The following is a 19,195-nucleotide window of genomic DNA, read 5'->3' on the forward strand; positions in this document are numbered from 1 at the left end:
CCTAGGACTCCTGGGAACTGGAAGCTGACTCGAGTCGAGCTACCATCTGAACTCTGAAATGTCTAGAACTCTCTATTGTCCTACTTCTGAAGTTACCTTTTTTGGAAAAGGATTTTGCTAAGGTAGATGGAAAGAAACTATTCCCTCTAGTACGGTGGGGAGCCCAGAACAAGGAGGCAAAACCTTAACATTTTTTAAAGCTCGGCCATTCAGGATTGATGACAGGAAGTACATTATCTTCACACAAATGATAGTGGAAATCTGGAATTCTTTCCCACGAAACCTGTTGAGGCTGGGAATCAGTTAAAGTTTCAAAACTGAAATTGATATATTTTTACAAGAGCTGCAGTTGCAGGAAATCTGAAATAAAAACAGAAAGTGGTCTAAGTACTCAGTGTACCTGGTAGCATCTGTAGAGAGAAACGGTTTTAACATTTCAGTTCAAAGATAGTTTTTTTTTTGGTGGGCAAGTGTGGAGTTACAGAACCTAGGTGGGTTGATAAAGTTGGAAAAGAGAGATCAGCCAAGATCTAATTGAATGGCAGAACTGGCTTGAGGGGCTGAAATTCTACCTGCTGCTATGACTGGTTGATCATATGTCTCTTCATTCAGTATTTGAGGAATTTCATCAATGGAGGCCCACCTGGCTATGCACCTTACTGTGAGGAGAGGATGAGGAGGACGTTTGCTAATGGAACCCGGACACAGCCACCAAGCTGGCTTGAACTGCAGGTAATTCCCAAGGAATCTAAATTTAGAATGTTGAGATATTTCATAGGAAGAGGGGGATAGGGTTTCAAGAAAGTCACATAACACTCTAAACTGATGCCCCATCTTTCTTCTCGGGTGGACGCAACAGATCCCATCGTACCATTACAAAAGCGTATGTGGGATACAGAACATTGGTCCCCATAACTGGGCCTTCTGCCCATTTCATGCCTGTAAAGCAGACCGAGGTTCACCAGTTCTGCACCAGTGACTTCAGTGATCTGCATACAGTTAGACATTTTTGTGGTGTTCTCTGTGTGTACAGTGCACTCATAAGCCATCTTACTCTATCAATCTGTTTGGTTTGGAAGTTCAAAGTAGAATATTTTTGGGATCTTGCACTTTTTATCAATTCCTCGACGCACACCACAGTGGGTGTAATGTCTTGTACCTTCATTGTAACATGTGATTTTTCTCTGCCAAGAGTTTTTTGCCTCTGATGTAGCAGGTGATAACTGTGCATCTGATGAGAAAGATAGATCTGATTCAAGCACCTTTGGTGTACTCCAGACATTCTAGCCAATTGGTTCAAAAGCAGCATTGTTGAGCCTGGATCATGGGATGTCTGTCCCTTGGTGAAGAACTGGAAAGTCACCCAATGGCTAGATATTAGAAAGGATTGTAATGTGTGAAAAGCAAGCTTCCAGATAGCTGAGAAATGCCCCAAATCTGCCCCTCGTTGAAAGTCACTTCAGTGTACAGTGGCATAATGTGAGGTGTTGACCATGAGCCTTCGTAGCATGGGGCATTGCTGCAAGATGGTTATTCTGGTAGGAAAACAAATAAGCCTGTAAACCTTAAAGAATTTTCTATTCCTGCTTTCTGTCCTTCACACTTCTCCAATTTATGGAATAGATTTTATTCTGGATACTGTCTTGGTCAGTCCAATCAAAAGGAGACTGTGTAGATTCTTTGATTTTACTCAGGTTTTAGGTGGAAGGAAAATGAAATGGAATTTACTTGGCAGAGCTGGGAAGGTCAAATGGCCTTTTCTTGAGGTCTCTTGGTATTACAATCTTAAGTGAGTTGACTGAAAATTATTGAGCCACCATAAAATTGCGTCCATGTGTTCAGTACCATTTGCGACTACTCGGGAACTGAAGCAGTGTGTGCCCACATGAGCAAGACCTGGACGTCGCGCACTTGTCAGGCAATGACCATCTCCAACAAGACAGAATCTAACCATCTCCCCTTGATGTTCAACGGCATTACCATCCCTGAATCCCCCACTATCAACATCCTAGGGGGTTACCATTGACCAGAAACGGAACTGGACCAGCAATATAAATGCTGTGGCTACAAGTGCAGGTCAGTAACTCGTCTCCTGTTTCCCCAATGCCTGTCCACCATCTACAGAGCACAAGTCAGGAGTGTGTTGGAATACTTTTCCACATGCCTGGATGGGTGCAGCTCCAACAACATTCAAGAAGCTTGATACCATCCAGGACAAAGCTGCCCACTTGATTTGTCACCCCATCCACCACCTTCAACATTCACTCCCTCCAGCACTGATGCACAGTGGCAGCAGTGTGTACCATCTACAAGATGCACTGCAGCAACTCACCAAGGCTCCTCTGGCAACAACTTCCAAACCCTTGACCTCTACCACCTAGAAGGACAAGGGCAGCAGTTGCATGGGAACACCACCACCTGCAGGTTCCCCTCCATGCCACACCATCCTGACTTGGATGTATATCACTGTTCCTTCACTGGCGCTGGGTCAAAATCCTGGAACTCCCTGCACCACCCCAGCCCCCCACCCACCCCCCCCCTCCCCCAACAGCACTGTGGATGGATCTACACCACATGGACTGCAGCAGTTCACGAAGGTGGCTCACCACCACCTTTTCGAGGACCATTACAGATGGGCAACATTGCTGGCATTGTTTGTGACGCTCACATCCTCTGAACGAATAATAAAAAAAAAAATAATTCCCTTTTACGAGGTCTTAATGGTGCTGCCAGCAATGATATTGAACAAAGAGCTAACCTTGGAGGGAGGGAGGGAGGATCTGTGGGGTTAGCCTCGTCAGGTGGGGTAAGAAAGAGTGCCTATGGATGCTTACACGATTAAGGGAAGGAAAAAATTCAGTATAACCTCTAATTTGTGTAATATGGATAATACACCGAGGTCATTCGGCATAACTAGACTGTGTGCTGGTGCTTACACTACACACGCATCTCCCATTCCATTGACCTCATCTCAGCCTCTCAGCAAATCTTTCTACTCCCTCCCCTCTCTTGGACTCATCCAGTTTTCTTTTGAAAGCATCCAAGCTATTCGCCTCAACCAGTTCCTGTGTTAGCGAGTCCACTTGTTGAGCTTGATCAGCGTGACCTTTTTCTATTTTTTTTTCTTTGTTGTCTAGCTTTGATAAACTTTTTTTTTTCCTCGTCCTAACAGGCCACAAAGTCGAAGAAGCCAATCATGCTGCCTGTTACCTTCATGGATGGAACAACAAAGACCCTCCTGACTGACTCTGCCACGACAGCTAAAGAGCTGTGCAACTCACTAGCTGACAAGATAGGCCTGAAGGATCGCTTTGGATTTTCTCTCTATATTGCTTTGTTTGACAAGGTATGTATGACCAAAATTGCACAGTCCCTCCTCCCATTTATAGAGTGTTTTAAGTACAAAAATGGGCCAGTCGACCTGTGCTGGAGTACATGCACCACACTTCATCTAAACCCTGTCAACATATCCTTCTATTCCTTTCTCCCTCATGTGCTTATCTAACAAGTGTCTTTAAAGGGAAGCCTCAATTACTTATTAGTGAGTTCCTGCGAGATTCACCTGAGAGATGTGGGAGGTCCGTGACGCTTCCAGCGTTCTGGACGACTACATCTGCAGGAAGTGTACCCAGTTGCAGCTCCTCACAGACCGCATGGATCGGTTGGAGCAGCAATTGGATGCACTTAGGAGCATGCAGGCGGCGGAAAGTGTCATAGACAGGAGTTTTAGAGACGTGGTTACACCCAAGGTGCAGGCAGATAGATAGGTGACCGCTAGAAGGGGCAGGCAGTCAGTGCAGGAATCCCCTGTGGCTATCCCCCTCTCTAACAAGTATACCGTTTTGGATACTGTTGGGGGGGATGGCCTATCAGGGGAAAACAGCAGCAGCCAGAGCAGTGGCACCACGGCTGGCACTGTTGTTCAGCAGGGAGGGACAAAGCGCAGAAGAGCAATAGTTATAGGGGACTCTATAGTCAGGGGCACAGATAGGCGTATCTGTGGACGTGAAAGAGACTCCAGGATGGTATGTTGGCACACTGGTGCCAGGGTCAAGGATGTCTCTGAATGGCCAGGGGGCATTCTGAAGGGGGAGGGTGAACAGCCAGAGGTTGTGGTACACATCGGTATTAATGACGTAGGCAGGAAGTGTGACTAGGTCCTGCAGGGGGAGTTTAGGGAGTAAGATAGAAAGTTTAAAAAAACAGCACCTCAAGGGTTGTAATCTCAGGATTACTCCCTGTGCCACATGCCAGTGAGGCTAGAAATAGAAAGATAGTGCAGCTAAACACGTGGCTGAACAGCTGGTATAGGAGTGAGGGTTTCAGATATCTGGACCATTGGGATCTCTTCAGGGACAGATGGGACCTGTACAAGAAGGACGGGTTGCATCTAAACTGGAGGGGCACAAATATCCTGGCTGCGAGGTTTGCTAGCGTCACTCAGGAGGGTTTAAACTAGCGTGGCAGGGGGGTGGGAACCAGAGCAGTAGGACAGCTGGTGAAATAAATGAAGGGGAACTAGTGAATAAGGCCAGTAAGACTAAGAGGAAGAGCAGACAGGGAATTTTTTTTTTTATTCATTCATGGGATGTAGGCATCACTGGCCAGGCCAGCATTTATTGCCCATCCCTAATTGCCCTTGAGAAGGTGGTGGTGAGCTGCCTTCTTGAACCGCTGCAGTCCATGGGGGGGGGGGGTAGGTACACCCACAGTGCTGTTAGGAAGGGAGTTGCAGGATTTTGACCCAGCGACAGTGAAGGAACGGCGATATAGTTCCAAGTCAGGATGGTGTGCGATTTGGAGGGGAACTTGCAGGTGGTGTTCCCATGTATTTGCTGCCCTTGTCCTTCTAGTTGGTAGAGGTCGCGGGTTTGGAAGGTGCTGTCTAAAAGGAGCCTTGGTGCATTGCTGCAGTGCATTTTGTAGATGGTACACACTGTGTGCGGTGGTGGAGGGAGTGAATGTTTGTAGATGGGGTGCCAATCAAGCGGGCTGCTTTGTCCTGCATGGTGTCGAGCTTCTTGTGTTGTTGGAGTTGCATCCATCCAGGCAAGTGGAGAGTATTCCATCACACTCCTGACTTGTGTGTTATAGATGGTGGACAGGCTGTGGGGAGTCAGGAGGAGAGTTACTCGCCTCTGGATTTCTAACCTCTGACCTGCTCTTGTAGCCACAGTATTTATACGGCTACTCCAGTTCAGTTTCTGGTCAATGGTAGCCCCCTGGATGTTGATAGTGGGGGATTCAGCGATGGTAATGCCGTTGAATGTCAAGGGGAGATGGTTAGATTCTCTCTTGTTGGAGATGGTCATTGCCTGGCACTTGTGTGGCGCAAATGTTATTTGCCACTTCTCAGCCCAAGCCTGGATGTTGTCCAGGTCTTGCTGCATTTCTACACGGACTGTTTCAGTATCTGAGGAGTCACGAATGGTGCTGAACATTGTGCAATCGTCAGCGAACATCCCCACTTCTGACCTTATGATTGAAGGAAGGTCATTGATGAAGCAGCTGAAGATGGTTGGGCCTAGGACACTACCCTGAGGAACTCCTGCAGTGATGTCCTGGAGCTCAGATGATTGACCTCCAACAACCACAGCCATCTTCCTTTGCACTAGATATGACTCCAGCCAGCGGAGAGTTTTCCCCCTGATTCCCATTGACCTCAGTTTTGCTAGAGCTCCTTGATGCCATACTTGGTCAAATGCTGCCTTCATGTCAAGGGCAGTCACACTCATCTCACCTCCTGAGTTCAGCTCTTTTGTCCATGTTTGAACCAAGGCTGTAATGAGGTCAGGAGTTGAGTGGCCCTGGCAGAACCCAAACTGAGCGTCACTGAGCAGGTTATTACGAAGCAAGTGTCGCTTGATGGCACTGTTGATGACACCTTCCATCGCTTTACTGATGATTGAGAGTAGACTGATGGGGCAGTAATTGGCCGGATTGGACTTGTCCTGCTTTTTGTGTACAGGACATACCTGGGCAATTTTCCACATTGCAGGGTAGATGCCAGTGTTGCAGATGTACTGGAACAGTTTGGCTAGGGGCGCAGCAAATTCTGGAGCACAGGTCTTCAGTACTATTGCCAGAATGTTGTCAGGTCCCATTGCTTTTGCAGTATCCAGTGCCTTCAGTCGTTTTGTGATATCACGGGGAGTGAATTGAATTGGCTGAAGTCTGGCATCTGTGATGCTGGGGACATCAGGAGGAGGCCGAGATGGATCATCAACTCGGCACTTCTGGCTGAAGATTGTTGCAAATACTTCAGCCTTATCTTTAGCACTGATGTGCTGGGCTGCCCCATCATTGAGGATGGGGACATTTGTGGAGCCACCTCCTCCAGTTAGTTGCTTAATTGTCCACCACCATTCACGGCTGGATGTGGCAGGACTGCAGAGCTTAGATCTGATCCATTGGTTATGGGATCGCTTAGCTCTATCTATTGCATGCTGCTTACGCAGTTTGGCATGCAAGTAGTCCTGGGTTGTAGCTTCACCAGGTTGACACCTCATTTTGAGATGTCTGGTGCTGCTCCTGGCATGCCCTCCTGCACTCTTCATTGAACCAGAGTTGGTTTCCTGACTTGATGGTAATGGTAGAGTGGGGGATATGCCAGGCCATGAGGTTGCAGATTGTGGATGAGTACAATTCTGCTGCTGCTGATGGCCCACAGCACCTCATGGATGCACGCTTTTGCATTGCTAGATCTGTTCGAAATCTATCCCATTTAGCACGGTGATAGTGCCACACAACATGAAGGAGGGTATCCTCAATGTGAAGGCGGGACTTCGTCTCCACAAGGACTGTGCGGTTGTCACTCTTCCCAACACAGTCATGGACAGAAGCATCTGCGGCAGGCAGATTGGTGAGGACGAGGTCAAGTATGTTTTTACCTCGTGTTGGTTCCCCCACCACCTGCCGCAGACCCAGTCTAGCAGCTATGTCCTTTCGTACTCGGCCAGCTCAGTCAGTAGTGGTGCTACTGAGCCACTCTTGGTGATGGACATTGAAGTCCCCCACCCAGCGTACATTTTGTGCCCTTGTCACCCTCAGTGCTTCCTTCAAGTGGTGTTCAACATGGTGGAGCACTGAGACATCAGCTGAGGGAGGGCGGTAGGTGGTAATCAGTAGGTGGTTACCTTGCCCATGTTTGACCTGATGCCGTGAGACTTCATGGGGTCTGGAGTCAATGTTGAGGACTCCCAGGGAAACGCCCTCCCTACTGTATACTGCTGTGCCACCACCTCTGGTGGGTCTGTCCTGCCAGTGGGACAGGACATACCCGGGGATAGTGATGGCAGTGTCTGGGACATTGTCTGTAAGGTAGGATTCCATGAATATGACTGTCAGGCTGTTGCTTGACTAGTCTGTGGGACAGCTCTCCCAACTTTGGCACAAGCCCCCAGATGTTAGTAAGGAGGACTTTGCAGGATCGACCAGGCTGGGTTTGCAGTTGTCATTTCCGGTGCCGAGGTCGATGCCGGGTGGTCCGTTCGGTTTCATTCCTTTTTATTGACTTCGTAGCGGTTAGATACAACTGAGTGGCTTGCTAGGCCATTTCAGAGGGCATGTAAGAGTCAACCACATTGCTGTGGGTCTGGAGTCACATGTCGGCCAGACCAGGTAAGGACAGCAGATTTCCTTCCCTGAAGGACATTAGTGAACCAGATGGGCTTTTACACCAATCGACAATGGTTTCATGGCCATCATTAGACTAGCTTTAAATTCCAGATTTATTAATTAAATTCAGATGCCACCTTCTGCTGTGGTGGGATTCGAACCCATGTTCCCAGAGAAATACCCTGGGTTACTAGTCCAGTGATACCACTACGCCACCGCCTACCCCTGCTGAGCACAGTGGGACTGGTGGTCTGAATTGCATTTGTTTCAATGCGAGAAATCTAACAGTTAAGGCAGATGAACTTAGAGCTTGGATTAGTACTTGGAACTATGATGTTGTTGCTATTACAGAGACTTGGTTGAGGGAAGGACCGGATTGGCAGCTAAATGTTCCGGGATTTAGAAGCTTCAGGCGGGATAGAGGGGGATGTAAAAGGGGTGGGGGAGTTGCATTACTGGTTCAGGAGAATATCTCAGCTGTACTGCAGGAGGACACCTCGGAGGGGTCATGCAGCGAAGCAATATGGATGGAGCTCAGGAATAGGAAGGGTGCAGTCACGATGTTGGGGGTTTACTACAGGCCTCCCAACAGCCAGCGGGAGGTAGAGGAGCGGATATGTAGACAGATTTTGGAAAGATGTAAAGGTAACAGGGTTGTAGTGGTGGGTGATTTTAACTTCCCCTATATTGACTGGGACTCACTTAGTGCTAGGGGCTTGGATGGGGCAGAATTTGTAAGGAGCATCCAGGAGGGCTTCTTGAAACAATATGTAGACAGTCCAACTAGGGAAGGGGCCGTACTGGACCTGGTATTGGGGAATGAGCCTGGCCAGGTGGTCGAAGTTTCAGTCGGGGAGCATTTCGGGAACAGTGACCATAATTCCGTAAGTTTTAAGGTACTTGTGGATAAGGATAAGAGTAGTCCTCGGGTGAAGGTGCTAAATTGGGGGAAGGCTAATTATAACAATATTAGGCAGGAACTGAAGAATTTAGATTGGGGGCGGCTGTTTGAGGGTAAAGCAACATCTGACGTGGGATTCTTTCAAAAGTCAGTTGATTAGAATATAGGACCAGCATGTTCCTGTGAGGAAGAAGGATAAGTCTGGCAAGTTTCGGAAACTTTGGATAACGAGGGATATTGTGAGCCTAGTCAAAAAGAAAAAGGAAGCATTCGTAAGGGCTTGAAGGCTGGGAACGGACGAAGCCCTTGAGGGATATAAAAAAAAAAGTAGGAAGGAACTTGAGCAAGGAGTCAGGATTCAAAAGGGTTCATGAAAAGTCATTGGCAAACAGGATTAAGGAGAGTCCCAAGGCTTTTTATACATATATAAAGAGAAAGAGGGTAACTAGGGAAAGGGTTGGCCCACTCAAGGACAGAGGAGGGAATCTATGTGTGGAGCCAGAGGAAATGGGCGAGGTACTAAATGAGTACTTTGCATCAGTATTCACCAAAGAGAAGGACTTGGTAGATGATGAGTCTAGGGAAGGGAGTGTAGATAGTCTGGGTCATGTCTTATATAAATGATTTGGAGAAAAAGGTAGCTGGTCTGATTAGTAAGTTTGTGGACGACACAAAGGTTGGTGGAGTTGCGGGTAGTGATGAGGATTGTCAGAGGATACAGCAGGATATAGATCGGTTGGAGACTTGGGCGGAAAAATGGCAGATGGAGTTTAATCCAAACAAATGTGAGGTAATGCATTTTGGAAGGTCTAATGCAGGTGGGAGGTATACAGTAAATGGCAGAACCCTTAGGAGTATTGACAGGCAGAGAGATCTGGGCGTACAGGTCCACAGGTCACTGAAAGTGGCAACGCAGGTGGATAAGGTAGTCAAGAAGGCATATGGCATGCTTGCCTTCATTGGTCGGGGCATAGAGTATAAAAATTGGCAAGTCACGCTGCAGCTGTACAGAACCTTAGTTAGGCCACACTTAGAATATTGCGTGCAATTCTGGTCGCCACACTACCAGAAGGACATGGAGGTTTTGGAGAGGGTACAGAGGAGGTTTACCAGCATGTTGCCTGTTCTGGAGGGCATTGGCTATGAGGAGAGGTTGGATGAACTCTGATTGTTTTCACTGGAACGACGGAGGTGGAGGGGCGACATGATAGAGGTTTACAAAGTTATAAGCGGCATGGACAGAGTGGATAGTCATAAGCTTTTTCCCAGGGTGGAAGAGTCAGTTACTAGGGGACATAGGTTGAAGGTGCGAGGGGCAAAGTTTAGAGGGGATGTGCGAGGCAAGTTCTTTACACAGAGGGTGGTGAGTGCCTGGAACTTGCTGCTGGGGGAGGTGGTGGAAGTAGGTACGATAGCGACGTCTCAGAGGCATCTTTACAAATACATGAATAGGATGGGAATGGAGGGATACGGTCCCCGGAAGTGCAGAAGGTTTTAGTTTAGACAGGCATCAAGTTCGGCGCAAGCTTGGAGGGCTGAATGGCTTATTCTTGTGCTGTACTGTTTGTTCTTTGTTCCATGTTCTAACCATTCTCTAAAGAAGTTTTATGGAATTTCCTGTTTTTAGTAGTAATTGCCTTTATTTGCAGCCTCTAATTCAGATCTCCCACCACATGTGGAAGTCTCTTGCAAGGTGACTATCTGTGCTCCTCCAGTTTGGGCCTCTTTCGTATCCCCAATTTTCTTCACCCCACACGTGATGACCATGCCTTTAGCTATCATCCCTAAATGCTGGAATTGCCCCACCTCCGCACGTCCCCTACGATGCTTCTTAAAACCTTAGTCATTGTTCACATTTTTCATCAGTCCTAATATCTCTTTATGTGGCTGAATTTTGTTTATGGTCTTGTGAAGGGATGTTTTCAAGGTGCTATATAAATGCAGGTGGTTGTTACGAACATATGAACATTCGAATTCGGAGCAGAAGTCGGCCATTCGGCCCCTCGAGCCTACTCTGCCATTCAGTAAGACGGCTGATCTGTGTGTGTCTCAAATTCCACATTCCCATCTACTCCTGATAACCTTAGTTTCTTGTCGGGCAAGGGAATCAATCTACTTCTGCCTTAAAAATATTCAGTGACCCCGCCTCCACCGCCTTCCAAGGCAGAGTGTTCCAAAGTCGCACAACCCTCCTAGGCAAGATTTCTCCTCATCTCTGTCCTAAAAGGGTGACCCCTAATTTTAAAACCGTGCCCTCTAGTTCTGGACTCGCCCACAAGAGGAAACATCCTCTCCACATCCACCTTGTCAAGACCGTTCAGGATCTTTATAAACTTCAATCAAGTCTCCCCTCGCTCTTCTATACTCCAGTGAAAACAAGCCCAGTCTGTCCAACCTTTCCTCAAGACAACCTGCTCATTCCAGGTATCAATCTAGTAAACCGTCTCCAATGAATTTACAGCCTTCCTTAAATGAAAAGACCAAAACTGCACACAGTATTCGAGATGTGGTTTCACCAAAGATGAGTGTAAGTCATAGCTCGTTTTCTTTTATCCAGTAGCATAATCACTACACTCCTGCATCCAGATTTGTTTAGGATGTTCATGGTTTGTTTGATCTGCTAACTGCCCTCTCTGTAGGTCTCCTCCCTTGGCAGTGGGAATGATTACGTGATGGATGCCGTCTCCCAGTGCGAGCAGTATGCCAAGGAGCAGGGCGCACAAGAGCGAAATGCACCTTGGCGCCTCTTCTTCCGCAAGGAGATCTTCACGCCCTGGCATGACCCCAGTGAGGACATGGTGGCGACCAACCTAATTTACCAACAGACAGTGAGGGGCGTCAAGTTTGGAGAGTACAGGTGTGACAAGGTGAGTCTAACCTCCACCGGGAAGCATACCTACACCAGGTATTCCTCAAAGCAGACTTGATGGGCTGAATGGCCTGTTTCTGTGCTATCTAATTTGGTGGGAGGGTGAATTCATTTGTGGTTTAGTATTGTAAATATGACTGAATATGTCTAGTGGTTTAAATTTTAGCCTAAATTATAAAGCCTGGTGTTGACTGGAACACTTGAGAATTTGATATCATCTTTATAAGGATCAAAAGTCAAGATTAACGTCCGTTAATGGTTGCGTCCATTGCTCAGTTCGGCAAACTATTCTCAACTGGCCTCTGAGGTGGTATAGCAACCCATTTAGCTGTGGAGACTAGAGGTGGGTAATAAATGCCAGCCTTGCCAGTAATGTCCAGATCTTATAAATTATAATTATAAATTTATAAATTATAAATAAAAAATTATAAATTATATATAAATTATAAATAAATTATAAATTAAGTTTAAAAATTAATAACCACGGTCTGGTTTGATTTGCCATTTTGCATTTGTTGGACACTCTGGATTAAACTACTTCTACTAACCAGGTTTTGTGCTTCCTCTAACTTCAATTTCCCCCACCCCCCCCATCCCCCATTAGGAGGAAGACCTGGCTGAACTGGCCTCACAGCAGTACTACGTGGATTACGGATCTGAGATAATCCTCGAGCGACTCATGAGCTTAATCCCGTCTTACATTCCCGACCGAGATATCAGCTCCTCCAAAACGTTGGAAAAGTGGGCTCAATACATCATCGCAGCTCACAAAAAGGTGTGTTCGTCCAGCACACGTGCTAATGGAATCCAGAGGCTGCATGCCAAGGACCTGATGGATTTATCCAATAGGCAGACATTGTTGGGGGATCTCGTCATGTGGCTCATTGTCATATTTTGTTTACTTACATTCCTGTGAAGTACCTTGGGATGTTTCTCTGTTAGAGGCCCTATTGAAATAAAAGTTGTTGAAATTCTTTTATATTAAAATGTTAATAAGGAGCCATGTTTTTGAAAAAAAAAGCTATGACATTAGCATTGCCAACCCTCTAGGATTCTCCTGGGGTCTCCAGAAGTTAATGCTAATTCTCCAAGGTAGTGCTGTGAACAGCCCTTCAGGATCAGTCACAGGATATTAAATTATATTTCATTTTCTTTGAGCAACTTCATTTCTTAGCCTTAAAGAATTGCATTGGAAGCAGTTCAGAGAAGGTTCACTAGGCTGATTCCTGAGACGAAGGGTTTGTCTTGTGAGGAAAGGTTGAGCAGGTTAGGCCTATCCTCATTGGAATTTAGAATGAGAGGTGATCTTACTGAAACATATAAGATTCTGAGGGGTTTGGCAGGGTAGATGAGAGGATGTTTCCCCTCGTGGGGGTTTCTGGATCTCGGGGGCACAGTTTCAAAATAAGGGGCCTCCTTTTTTAAGACAGATGAGGAATTTCTTTTTTGCGTGTTGTTAATCTTTGGAATTTGCTACTCCAGAGAGCAGTGGAGGCTGGGTCATTGCCCACTTCATCCTTGGATATATTCAAATTTTTGATTACAAGGGGGTCAAGGGTTATGAGGGGTGAAGGCAGGAAAGTGGAGCTCAGGCCACAATCAGGTCAACCATGACCTTGCGTGGCAAAGCAGGCTCGAGGGGACAAATGGCCCACAACTCCTATTTCTTATATTCTTAAGTAGAATATTGAAGATGAAAGAAAGTTTTTGATTAACAGTTGAGAATTATCCAGACAGCCAATGATGAGTTCGTTTGCTTTCCAATTGGTGTGGGGTTGAGGCTGTTGGATGTTCTGAAACCTCCAGGGCTACATCCAATCAGAGTTGGCAACTCCATAAAATATAAATAACCAAAGGATTAATTGGTTGTCAAAATTAAGCCATGAAATGAAGTCACATCCTCGTATGGTACAAGACTTGATGTCCGTACAATTGAAGAAGGGAAGTTTGGTCAGTGGGATAGTTTTAATCTAATGTAGATGTTCTCTCTCGTTCACTGTGATTTCCCTCTCCTCTGTCCTTAACGAGGTTGGGAACTCGACAACAGCCTGTCATTTGTTGCAAAGCATACTGATGCCCTCTATTGACCAAATAGATTGCTACACTACAATCATTCCAATCTATGCTTGGGGAAGAAAGTGGTGGTTTGAGAGTTGCGTTCACGTCACAAAATAAATATAGGTGAAGAAGGACATTCAACTCCTCTATCCAGAAGGAACCTATCAATTCTGCTCCAAATTGTGACATTCAGTTGTTAAATTAATTTTTTTTTGCCTCCACTACCTTACCTGGACATCCATTCCATGGATTGACAACAACTTGCTAGATTCAGTCCTAAATTTGCCTTTCCCTAGTTTGGGCCTGTCATCCTTTTATAGTTTACTAAATTTTCACTAAATAGTTTACTAAAATTTACTAAATTTTATCTGCTATCGCTTCTGTGATGTGCTTTGGGGATGTTTTACTATGTTAAGAGCGCTATATAAATGCAAGCTGTTGTGTGAATCAGTATTTCAGATCTCCCTTTCTTTACCAATTACTCTTGTATACCACCTGAAGATTCACAATACCGTGAGAACTGAGGTTATAAGTATTGGGACAGATAGAACAGGCTGGAGCTCTTCTGTAGAAAGGAGAAGGCTGAGGAGTGACTTCAAAATTATAAAGGTGTTTGGTAGGGTAGATGTAGAGAGTTTCAACTTGGGGAGCCCAAAACTAGGGGACATGAATATAAGATAGTCACTAATAATTCCAGTAGGGAATTCAGGAGGAACATCCTCACCCAGAGAGTGGTGAAAATGTGAAACTTGCTACCATAAGTAGTTAAGAAGAATTATCAATGCATTTAAGGAGAAGCTAAATAAATGAAGATGAAAGGAATAGGAAGATATAAGTGGAGTATGATTGCCAGCATAGATCTGTTGGGCCAAATGGCCTGTTTCTGTACTGTAACTTCTATGTAATTCAGTTTAGGTCCCCCCTTAGTTGCCTTCTCAAGCCTAAAATGTCCAAATGTCTAGTTTTTCCCTTCATCTCAGTTCACCTGATGGAAAGCATCTATCCCCTACCCCATATTGTGTTAAATCTCCGTGTCTGACTGACAAGTGCTAGACATGGGGGGTAGACTAACCAGCAACACTCTCCAATTTTAGCATCCTGTATTATTTTGGTTCTGGAATTATTTGAAGTCTCGACACTGGGCAATGAAGCTGCCTTGCATTGTGAATGCGTTTTGTTAATCTTGCATGTACAATGCATTAAATACCACTTTTTTAAATCTCTCTCTCTTTTTAGGGAGTGTACACCCAGAAGAGGATTGACCCTCAGAATGTGAAGGAAGAGGTTGTGGACTTCGCTCGCTTCAAGTGGCCTTTGCTCTTTTCTCGATTTTATGAGGCCTTCAAATTTTCAGGTTTGTTAAAAATATGAATTATCATATTTCTAAAGCTCCATGGTATATGATGATATGAATGTACTTTACAAAAGTACTGGCAGGTAAAGAGCAACTGGTCCATTAAGCCTGTGCCACACTCATGATGCCGCGTACATCAGGACCAGGCTCTTTGTCCCTTCCCTGGAAACCATGAAGTATAAATTTTTTTTTTAACCCTTTTTCAGACGATTAAAACAAGCCCAGGAGTTAGCATGGGCAATGCTGCTTGATGGCTTACCTTTTTCATAAAATGCAATCTCTTCCCCTCTCCCTCACCCTCGAGGAGTGCAGAGAATCAACACACATCAGAGGGAGCTGGCAATATGCCAAATGTCTTCCTCTTCTGTCCGAAAAGAGGAGCCTAAGTGTTTTTTTTTTTTGACCTGAATGTATTATTTTGTGATTTTTTTTTTCAGTTCTGGGGAAGGTCTATCTATATCTGAAGTTGACTTTTTCTTTTCTCTCCACTGATGCTAATTGACTTGAGTTGTTTCCAGAATTTTCCATTTTTTTATTTCAGGTTTCCATCATTTGCAACATTTTGCTTTTTGTGCACAATGTTTTATTCCCAATTTAGTTTCCATTTTGGCCCCAATAAGAACATCAATTTCCATTTGCGTGGCACCTACAATGTAGTAAAGCTTCCCGAGGCACTTCACAGGAGAGTTATTAAACTAATAACTTCAAGATAACTCGACACACTTTTTAAGATTAGTCATGATGTGACCTCTTGCTGCCCCTACTTAGTACTGAGCGTGAGTCGTATGCTTGTATCTCAGTTGGTAGCACTCTTTTCTCAGAATTGGAAGGTTGGGGGGGTTCAAGTCACATGCTAGAGTTTGAGCAAAAAAAATCAAGGTTGATTTTCCAGTGCAGTGCTGAGGGAGTGCTGCACTGTCGGAGGTGCTGTATTTCAGATGAGATGTTAAACCAAAGCCCCCTTTGGGGGTGAACATACAAGATCCTACAGCACTATTTCGAAGAAGAGCCGGAGAGTTATCCCCAGTGTCCCGGCCAATATTTATTCTTAAATCAACATCACAAAAACAGATCATGTGGTCATTATCACATTGCTGTTTGTGGGAGCTTCCTGTGCACAAATTGGCTGTGGCATTTCCTACATTACAACAGTGACTACACTTCAAAAAGTACTTTGTTGGGAGTAAAGAGCTTTGAGACATCTGGTGATCCTGAAAGGCATTATCTAAATGCAAGACTTTTTTTTTTATAAGAGAAAGTACTGAGGTGAAATGCTCTGAAGTTGCTGGACCGAGGACTGTTCCGAATTCTCTCCCGCTTGTGTGAGAGGGGAAATTTATACGTTAAGGCACGGACCCATTAGCTGGGCTGGTGATGTTTAGTTACTGATTTTTCATTTTTCCTTTTTGCTTTAGGCCCAAGTCTACCAAAGAATGATGTGATTGTAGCTGTCAACTGGACTGGTGTTTACTTTGTTGATGAACAGGAGCAAGTCCTTCTGGAACTTTCCTTCCCAGAAATCACTGCGGTTACCAGCAGCAAGTAAGTAAGTGGGCTGGAATCTAAAAACAGGTGGCTGAGAAATTTGAATGAGGAACGATATTGGATGTTATAGCTTTGTGCAGGGGTTCCTGGATGGCAGTGGATTCAGCACTGGCTTTTCACCTTTAGGACCTGGTTTAAATCAGTGAAAAAAGAATGGGGTTGCTATCTCTTATTGGTATTAAGGGTCAGAATAATATAGCACAGTAGGAGGCCATTCAGCCCATCATGCCTCTGCTGGCTCTTTGATAGAGCTACCCAATTAGATCAACTCCCCTGCTCTTTCCCCTCAGTCAGATAAACTTTTCCCCTTCAAATTTATCATTTTCTTTCAAATGTTGCTATTGAATCTGCTTCCACCATCATTTTAGCCAGTGCACAAATTGCAGTGTTCAAAAAAAAAAAGTATTTTTTTGTTTACATGGAGTGAATGTACACGACAGAAATGGAGAATTTAGCCCAAATGATCTATGCCTGTGTTTATTCACCACAGCCTCCTCACACACTACCTCATGTCACACTATTAGCATATCCTTCTATTCCTTGTGCACGGATCTAGCTTCCCATTAAATGCATCTACACTATTCACCTCAACTGCTCCCTGTAGTTGCACGTTTCACATTTAACCACTCCCCGGGTGAAGAAATTTCTCCTGAATTCTCTATTGGATTTATTAGCGACTGTCTTATATTTAGGGGTCCCCGATCTATTCTTGCCCCACAAGTGGAAATATCTTCTCTGTGTCTAACCTTTCAGAATCTGGAAGACCTGCCTCAGTTTTCTTTGTCTTTTTCTGGAGAAAAGAGCCCCAGGCTGTTCAATCTTTCCTGATGGGCTCAATCTGTCAGTTTTGGTATCATTGTAGTAAATGTTTTTTGCACCATCTCCAGTCCCTCTACATCATTGTTATAACACTGAGAGCAGAACTGTTCACAGAACTCCAATTGTGATCGAACCAAGGTTTAACCTAGCTTTCCCCTTAAATTTGAGGGAAGTCTCAATCCAGTTTTGGGTGGGATTTCATTGACGATGCAAAACTGTCCCTGGTGAGGCTCTCATCGTTCTTACTTGGACAGGCTACAAGGTGTTTGTTTTGGGAAATGGGATAACTTCCCCTGAGTTTGGGATTGATCCTTCTTATTAGGGCAACAGCTAGAAGGAGCTTTTACCTGCTCTGAGGTTACTTGATGCTTGAAATAACAGAAATTGTGTTGCCCAGAATTAACATCCCTCGACCTGAAGGGCACCAAACAAAATAAATTGAACTTTGATTTTTTTTTTTCAGGCCAATTTCAAGTAAGACACAATTACCATACAGGTCATAAAATTGTATCATTTGTATTGAGAAAAGTAAGAGGATGATGAAAGGTCTCAATTGTTCTTCAACTTCAAAGTTGTTTATCACAATAATACCTAAAAGCTTCAGCTGATTTGAAACCCTGGTGGACTGTGCCACTGAGTGCTAACTTGTTTGTTGCCATGGTTTTTTCCACAGGGTGAGTTCAAAGTCTCAGCAATGCTGAGGTCTGTTAACACTCCACCAGGATTGGAAATCGGGGAGAATCTTCTGTTGCTCGGCCTATATTCTCCCACGCAATTCCCAACATCTGGATCAAGGGCTACATTGGTAGATGTTGCTTTATTGACTGTAGGAAGGCTGTGGCCCAGCAACACCTGGTATGAGGGAAGACAAAGGGAAACCTAAGAACAGGAATAGCCCATTCAGCCCCTCGAGCCTGCTTTGCCATTCAGTTAGATCATGGCTGATCAGTAGAAGGTTTTCATAGATCCTTAAGATACAACCACTTGTATTTGTATAGTGCTTTTGACATCATAAAACATCCCAAAGTGCTTGCTTCATAGCTTTGATTTATAAGGTAAAATTTGTCACCCAGCCACAAGAGTTATGAGGACAGGTGACCAAAAACTTGGTCAAAAAGGTAGACTTTAATGAGCACCTTGATGTGGAGAGGTTCAGGGAGGAAATTTCAGAGCTAAGGCCCTAGAACAGCTGAAGACATGAGCAAAGAATATCGGGGATACGCAAGAGACCAGAGTTGGACGTGTGTCAAGATCGTGGAGAAATGTAGGACTGGAAGAGGTTAGAGAAGGGAAGGGGTGAAGCCATGGAGAGTTTTGAGAACTAGGGTGAGAATTTTTAAATTGTGTGTTTCTAGACTTAGTCAGTGAGTACCGGCGAGATGGGGGGGGATGGGATTTGGTGTGTGTTGGATAGATTGCAGAAGCTTGAGAGTACAGCTTTTACGTGATCTCTAAATTAGACTAGACTTTCACCAGTTTTCAAAGAATATTTTCAAAGTATCCTTGCCTATCCCAAATGTAATGAAAGGGCATCACTCTTTGAACCCTGAATTGAGTTGCCACTCAAGTAGGGAGGGAAAGCAAAATTGATTCCAGGTAAGGGCAAGTGAAAGTCCTACCGGACAAGCTTAGTGCTGCTATTTTTTTTTTTTGTCACCGAGGCACGCTTTCAGATCCTAGCCGAGGGATTGGCTGTATGTACGCCCGGGGTGGGAGAGGGAAAACTCAATCAACTTGATACCTACCATGCTGGAATTGCAATTGTGGGCATTCATCAAGAACAGAATTGGTCTTGTGTGTGATGCCCCTTGTAGTTGGTGCTCAACTGAAGCTGCCACAATAATTATTTAAGTGTGACATTAGAAGGTACCTGATGCCTGTGGAGCCTTCCTGCAAATGAGAGCAACACGTTCAGGAGAAGAGGAGAGAGAAACCAAAGCATCTTTGAAGTAGAACTTGGAGCAAGTTCATGGCCCTGTCCTATTGAGAGGGGAGGGGAGAAGGGATACAGCTGAAATATCAGGTTAGTGTT

At 45.0% G+C, this 19,195-nt stretch overlaps 1 protein-coding gene across 4 annotated transcripts in view; it reads left to right on the plus strand.

Moving 5' to 3' along the window:
• myo7aa (myosin VIIAa) overlaps positions 1 to 19,195 on the plus strand; it is a 127,690-nt gene that overhangs the window by 66,083 nt on the left and 42,412 nt on the right. For all 4 annotated transcript variants that reach the window (XR_010975184.1, XM_068033109.1, XM_068033110.1 and 1 more), the window contains exons 28-33: positions 613 to 732; positions 3,173 to 3,346; positions 11,158 to 11,385; positions 11,992 to 12,162; positions 14,682 to 14,799; positions 16,215 to 16,341. Coding sequence is in view for 3 of the 4 variants with exons in the window: in XM_068033109.1 (XP_067889210.1) it covers positions 613 to 732; positions 3,173 to 3,346; positions 11,158 to 11,385; positions 11,992 to 12,162; positions 14,682 to 14,799; positions 16,215 to 16,341 (938 nt within the window). In the remaining variant the exon portion in view is untranslated. The remainder of the gene's footprint in view (positions 1 to 612; positions 733 to 3,172; positions 3,347 to 11,157; positions 11,386 to 11,991; positions 12,163 to 14,681; positions 14,800 to 16,214; positions 16,342 to 19,195) is intronic.

This window comes from Heterodontus francisci, chromosome 6, assembly GCF_036365525.1.
Source record: "Heterodontus francisci isolate sHetFra1 chromosome 6, sHetFra1.hap1, whole genome shotgun sequence".
NCBI classification, from domain to species: domain Eukaryota; kingdom Metazoa; phylum Chordata; class Chondrichthyes; order Heterodontiformes; family Heterodontidae; genus Heterodontus; species Heterodontus francisci.